The 7,193-nt window shown below is 49.9% G+C and overlaps 1 protein-coding gene across 1 annotated transcript; it reads right to left on the reverse strand.

The window, feature by feature from the left end:
- Window positions 1–441: 441 nt before the first annotated feature.
- Window positions 442–1,879, reverse strand: LOC104156745 (transmembrane protein 151B-like; the record flags this gene model as incomplete). Its single annotated transcript, XM_009705947.1, is given in 2 exon segments — window positions 442–645; window positions 647–1,879. Coding segments are annotated over 2 exon segments (1,437 nt in total), but the record flags the coding sequence as incomplete, so codon positions are not given.
- Between the last annotated feature and the right edge of the window lie 5,314 nt (window positions 1,880–7,193).

The raw sequence follows: 7,193 nt of genomic DNA on the forward strand, positions 1-7,193 counted from the left end.
TGCGTGCCTTTTGCTTTGCTCTATCTGAGTTTCTTACCTTGCAGGGCATCCAAGAGGTCAAATATACCGCAAAGCACAGGCTTTATAAATCCTCCAGCAGCAACAATGGTCAAATGCTGTGACTGAAACATAAAAAAAAGACCGAAGGTGGGATGGGAGGAGAGGCAGGGAACTGAGGAACAGAGAAAGGGTGAGGAGTAAAAAAGCGAAAGGAAGAGGGGAACAAAAGACTAGGAAGACCAGCCAAAGGAGGGGGAGAAGCTCTTGGAAATGAGGTTAGCTGTTGGTCAGAGTGACTACATCTTCTTGCAATGGCAGGAGGAAGAGCCGAGGCTCGTCCTGCCGACCTGTTGTGGAGACCAATGCTAGCAGGCTCCCCGCCGGCAGCACCTCTACAAGCCCTGTCCTGGGACAAAGGAGCCGAGAAACCATTGAGGCCTGTCACAGAGAGGTTTCTAGACAGGAGGAGCGCCTGACGTAGAAATGCCGCCCGTCGTGCCCCTCCGGCCTGTGCACAATCAGGACAGGGAAGAAGCGGGCGTCGTGGTAGGTTGGGGGGTTTTCGTTGACAGCCAGCTGGCTGGAGTAGGAGCAGCACTGCTCGTCCTGGCAGCCCCGGTCCGCAATGCTGCTGCTGCGGGTCCTCCCTCCTCCAGAGGCCTGTCCTGTGGGAGCCATGGATGCGGCAGAGGGAGAAGCGGCTGGTGTTGAGGGAGAGGCGGGAGTTGCCACTGCAGCTGTGGAAAGCGTGGCGCGAGAAGATGGAGGAGGTGCTGGAGGCACGGTTGCAGCGTTCGCAGCCGTGGGCTGTTTCACCGTACCGGCACACCGCGTAGCTGTTGTAGGCCGGGGTGTCAGCCAGGTCCATGAGCATGGCCTCCGAGTAACTGGGGATCAGCTGGCGGTTGGTGCAGATGTGCCACTCCAGCTCGGTGCTGTCCTGCGTGGCGTCTCGGGGCATGCGGTACCGGTACAAGGGCTCCTCTGCCGCGGTGGATGCCGTGTACTCCAGGCCCAGCAACTTCTCCACATGGTAGTGGACATAAGCAGTCCGATACTCTATGAGTACCCTGAGCGGCCATGAGATCATCAGGATAGCTGCCACCCAGAAAGCATAGTGGGACACATACCATGGGAGGTGATCCGGGTCCCCGTAGGCCATCATAAGCTCTTTAAAGTCCACATTTTTGAGCTGCATGCCTTCCCTCACCTCCATGTAGTCATCCAGCCCCTCGATCTCCGTGAAGAAGTGAGCCCTCTGAGTCAGGTAAGAGTTCTCAGACTCAATGTTGGCAAAGCTGAAGCACTTGGTGAACCTCAGCTTGGTGGCTGTGTAGCTCTCCAGGCCCAGAAGCTCCTTGGAGATGTCCTTGTATCCACAGTGAGAGTAGTCAAACTCAGCTTCAGCCACGTGGGTGTTGACCCTCTCGTGGTAGACTTGCGTGGTGGTGTAGGCATCGCCGTTGCGGTACCGGGTCACCTGCCGGGTTCGCCGCACAAAGTGGTAGCTGATGGCCTTCCACCAGATGCATGGAGTGGCTTGCTGCATGCGGTTGATGCATTCATAGACACTGTCCACATCTGCCTTGTACTGCAGCTCTCTCTTGACGTGGCAGTGCCAGCACTCCACCAGGTATACCACGTACAGCATAGAGAGGAAGGCCAGAGGGATATAGACGTAGCCGTCCGAGCACGGGCTGTCATGGTAGATCATGGACTTGCCCTTGAAGGAGCTATCGAAGCTGAGCTTGGTGACCCGGGTCAGCTGACACCAGGCCACTGCACCCAGGCAGCCGTACATGAGGACGGAGAGGAGGAGGCATTTCCAGTGGGACTCTCGGCACATGCAGGCACTCAGGGACTGCTTCACGGGGCGTTGCTTCAATCACACCGCCAAGAAGGGGGAAAGAAAGACAAAGAGAGAGCGAGGAACCCATCAGTCACGCCGCTTTGCACAACGCACACAGGGACTGTTGCCTTCAGGACTGCGTCTGGTTTTGCTCTCAACTGCCTGAGGACTGGGACACCACCCTACTTAATATAAACATGAATATAAACAGAAACACCACGCCAGGGACAGAGGTCTCTGGACAAAACTCCTTCCTTGTTTCCTCCTGGCTCTGAGGAGGGAAGTTGTTCGCACGGCAGTGACTCGCCGTGCCCACACCCCTGTCGGATGGGCCCCTCCATGGGGGGTAAGACAGGTCCCCATTTCCTTCTCCCTGCCTGGAGCCAGCATCATCTATGCACCCTGCCATCTTCTGAGGCTGAGGGGGCTTTGCAGCACATGATCAGCCAAAAGCTGTGGACTTGCCCCTTTGCTTTGCGAGTGCCCAGCGCCTGTGTTCTCACACGGTGCTGCTGGGGAGGTTCAGGAGCAATGTCCATCACAGGGCCAAGAGTCGTGCCAGCACAGAGGGACCAGCACTTCGTGGAGCTGGAGCTGCTGCCTGACTCAGAGCTGACTCACACCCAACCCTGAAACATACCAAATGATCGACACCATTTTTCTTGGAGGTGAGCCATCGGGAAAATTACTAGATTCAAGCACATTTAATTGAAAAAATTGTCAGGAATACAGCATGGTGCAGCATAGCTTCAGGCTGGTTAGAAGACTAGCTCCGACCTAAAATACCTGAAAGCTTAAGCGTTGCAGCTAAGGGTGTATGCATGAATATTTAAAATGTAGCACATCCCTCTCTTTCAAGTCCCAAAAGTCAGGCTAGGAGTAGAGCGGGAGTTTGCACTCGTACTCCCACTGGGTCCGCTGAGACGGCATGACTGCGGACCTTACCCCAGCCATGGTGCAGTGAATCAGCTGCACTGTCATGCTATGTTGGGCTATAATAAAAAAAAATGCCAAATCGAGCCAAGCAGCTAGCGGAAACGGAGTTGCCTCTCCGCAAAGAGCAGCAGCAGCATGAGTTACATTACTGGCTGGCAGCTGCTCATCTGCAGAAAGTGTGTGAAGCAAGACCCCCTGCTGCCCTGGTAAGTAATGGGGAGGGCTGTCTGCGTCCCTCTTGTTACTGCCATCCTCTGCCTCCCTCCTAACTCTGAGGAAATGACGGTGAGAAAGCAGATGCACGCTGATATTCATGCATCATCATGCCCTCTGCCGAGCCTGATTTCATGCAAAAATAGAAGCACACTGTTAGTCCTTCTCCCAAAGGGCCACCTCTAATGCATCAAACGACTCCACAGATGCAAACAGATGCTAGGTTTGGGAAACGTCTTTCTCCACAGATGAAGTTCTCACCTAGTATAGCTTATCTCGGACCCACAGCAGTTAGGATTCAGTAAGTAATCTTGAACCAGCAAGGAATTTAAGGAGCAGCATCTTATGACATAGGAAATAATAGCATGGCACCACTAGAAAGAAGAGTTTACTGTCTTCTCAATGAGATGTATTGGCATCTAACCTTGCAGGGCTACAAGGTCAGATTTAATACTGCTTTTTTTTTCCTGGGACAGAGAACCACTTCTAAGTAACTATAGAGGGTTTTATGGCTTGCTGCGAGCACTGCCAAACTAGACTTCATGGGGTTTGGTTTTGATTTCATAGCCTCTAATCTGACACTGTATAAGTGCAGAGTAATATTATTGATTTTAGGGAGCCACACCAGTATTCATCTGCAGGGACTAAGGGCAGAATCTGGCCTCTGATTCTTTCTGATGCATCCAGAAGGAATCTGTAAAGAATTTCTATTCTTATCCCAAACCTTTTGTACGCGTGCATGTGTCAGAATAAAGAATAATTATTTTGGGCTGTATTATATTTACAGTGGCCAAAATGGGTGTAGAGAAGCTAAGTGGGTTATAAAGGACACAGCAGATAACTTTTCTGTAGGTAGGGCAGTGAAAAGACCTTAGTATGGGCAAGAATAAGGCTGTTTTCCTTAGCCTTTTGCAGGAAACCTTGAGGAAAGCTAAAAAGTGGCTTCAGGCAGTCCCCAAATCAGCTGAAAAATAACTATGGGAGTTTTGGGGGTGAATCTCTGAGTCTACGTGCAGTCATGGAGAGTTTAATCTATTGAAACTCTTGTCAAATACACATCGCTCTTGTCCCAGTGTGGTTACTGCCCCAATACAGGCTCCCGTCCCAGCCGTACACCAGACCCTGGGTCAGAGCCACAGGCTCTCCCGACTCATGGGAGCTCCACTGGGAATCACTGTCTTCTATTCTTTGCCTCTTCTTGACAAGGAACTAAAGTTTTTAAGTGCTATAGTAATGCAAAAATATAGAGTGTAACGAAGGATTGACTACCTCTGTCCTTTTTTTTCCCCCTGAAGATTTTCTGAGGTGAAGAAAACTCTAAAAATGAACATCTCTCTACTCCAGTCACTGGGACTGTGCAGAAGAAAACAGCTGGGCAATATCTGAACACAGGAATTTAAGTTCACACTCAGGTTTCCACAGGTACTTCTCATGTGAAATCGCATATGGTTAATACTGTGAAGAATGCCAGTGGACCCAGCCAAAGACGCCCAGCAGTCAGTTTTAATGTAAGGTGAGTGCTTAAGTACTCCATGTAGCTCTGGGAACCCCAACTTTTTCTATGACTTGTTCAAAGTGCTTTCAGCCTGGCCCTGGGCACAGCCATGCGAGAGGGCTGTCCCACGTCAGTTAAGGCATTATTTGCCAAAGGCACTGTAATCCCCACCTTCCCTTTATCTCACTTCCCTCAACTAACAACTTCTCCGCTCTCTGCAGTTCTGTGGTCCGACTTACAACCCACAGGTTGGCTTCTGCCCAAGGGGTGATTCAACCAGCCCTGCTGGTTAGGGCTATCAGTGGCCATATCGGAGCAGGCAAATGCCTCCTAATGTGCTTAGCTCCGAGAAATGCCACCTCCCCTTTGGGGGAAGAGATGGCTCTGGTCTCACCAGTCCTGGAGCAGCAGTGAGCTGGGCTGGCAGCAGCTCAGAGGCTTGCAGGTCCAAGACGACATTTCTGTATGTGTCCTCTGGAGACACTTCAAAAATGGTCTTCAGCCCACTGTGCTGAAAGGGCTGGATCGGCCCGGGCCAGGTTATCTCCACGATTCTCACTGCAGCCTGTAAAAAAGGCAGCTTCTCTCCTTCTTGCATTAGTGAAGACAGGCAGCTATAGAGCCCACTGCCACATCTCTCTGATTCACACACCTGCCAGTCCAGTTCAGCAGTGCCTTCATGTTCAAAACCCTTTGGGAAAAGCAGGATTCTTTTCTCCTGGCTCTTCTGACCCACTGTCTCATATCCCCCTTTGTTCCTAAGCAGATCCTGCTCTCCGCTGGTCCTTGGTTGCAAAAGGATCTCTCGTCCAGGATCTACCCTCACAGCTGTCCCTCCTATTTCAAGTTCTGAATACATTCATCTGGCCTATAACCCCTTATTTCTCCTTCCCTTTGCTGAAATAATTATCTAACACAATTATACTATTAGAAACACTATTAGAATGTTTGTAAGAAAGACACAAAATAGAACATGATTACAATAAAAGTATCAGACATTCAAAAATCTAATAAGGAAATATCTCTTTCCATCTCTCTCTGCATAACAAATTAATTAATATGTTAAACCAGTGGCTCCCAGACTTTATTAATTAACATACCACTTTCTTGCAAGCATGATGTTTGTGGTACTATGCGGAATTTTCTCCTTTCTGTGCATAGCGTTTCAGATCGAAACAGGGCAAGCTTGTATTTCTGGATGGGTACAATAAAAGCTTAAGGAAACTAATAATTTCTATGATTACTTGGACCAGCCAGTGAATGGGAGTTGCGTCCTTTGAGGAATGCTGCAGGATCTGTGTTGTTTTGATGTGGAACAAAAGCATTGTGGAACAAAACCCCTGGAAAGTGTTAATAGAGAAACATAATTGAAGAAAGCAAAGACAGAGAGCCTGACAGAAAGCCAGAGCCAAACAGAGACTGTCCCAGAATAGATGGAGGCTCAGTCGCCAGGAACTTTGCCTGCGAGCTAGGACTCGTGGATTTGGGTCTCTAACCCAAATCAAGAGAGGTGTCCTTCCTCTCCTGCTTGGTTGGGGCTTTGCTTTGGGCTTTGATTCCAGCGTTGACCTGAGAAACCCAACAGAACATTAAACAAGACACAGGCTGCCTGGAGAAGCTGTGGATGTCCCATCATTGGAAGTGTTCAAGGCCAGGTTGGATGGGGCTTTGAGCAACCCAACCTAATGCAAGATGTCCCTGCCCATGGCAGGGGGTTGGACTAGCGGATCTTTGAAGGTCCCTTCCAACCCAAACCGTTCTGTGATTCTACAGCCACTTCTGTCAAGAGAGATGGCTTTGCCAAATCAAATGTTTCACCCAAAAGGTCCCAACCAGCTCTGATGACATTACCTGTCAGTATTATTGTTTAGGAATTTCAAGCCATGTTAAAAACACACGCTGTAAGTAATGTCTTGCTACGCTCTCGCATGCTGCTGAACAGCTTCCAGAGGCCTCCCTTCTCATTGCACCTGGCTGGATAGGAAACTCCTGCTAACTCTTACCCAAACTATCCATAATCATAAGCCAAAATTCACTTTACTCTTCCACACTTAAAAACAACCACAAAAAATATTTCCCAGCTTCTTTAGTAGATCTCAGCATGAACGAGGAAAATGCCGTGGGTGAGAGGTGGCACGTGCGGGCAGGGCTGTAGGTGCCCATGCTGCGAGCCTTGCGGAGAGGGACAAGGTTTGGGGACAGCCCTGCCCTGAGCCGTCCCTGGCCCCAGGCAGTCCATCCCACAGCACTGCTCCATGTTTGCACTGGAGTTTTTTGGCCCGTCATTTCCAGAAAGCTCAGACAGAGCAAAAGGTCTGTGTACCACACAAAACAAAGAGGCAGCTCCACATCCTCCCATGGTCTGTTTTCCATCTCATGGTGTGGAGCCTCCTGAAACACTAAATGATAGATGCTATTTATTTTGTCTCCACAGTTGCTGGAAAATAGTCTGGAAAGCCCTAACTGCTGATGGAGAACTGGAATTTCAACTGACACCTGTAGCAGACAGGAGTTTCCAGGCTGGCAACATTTCGATTATTTCTCCTTTGAGAAAAGTTCTGTGCAAAACTTAGTTTGCAAATGATAAAACATCCAGGCAGTGGCTGAAAGGACAATTGCCTTCAAAGACAGCCCCCGATGGCAGATGCCCAAGATCAAAAGCAGGTATGCAAGGACTGGCGTGGAGCCTCCCTCGCACAG

Source organism: Cariama cristata, unplaced genomic scaffold (genome assembly GCF_000690535.1).
Source record: "Cariama cristata isolate BGI_N322 unplaced genomic scaffold, ASM69053v1 scaffold2908, whole genome shotgun sequence".
NCBI lineage: Eukaryota > Metazoa > Chordata > Aves > Cariamiformes > Cariamidae > Cariama > Cariama cristata.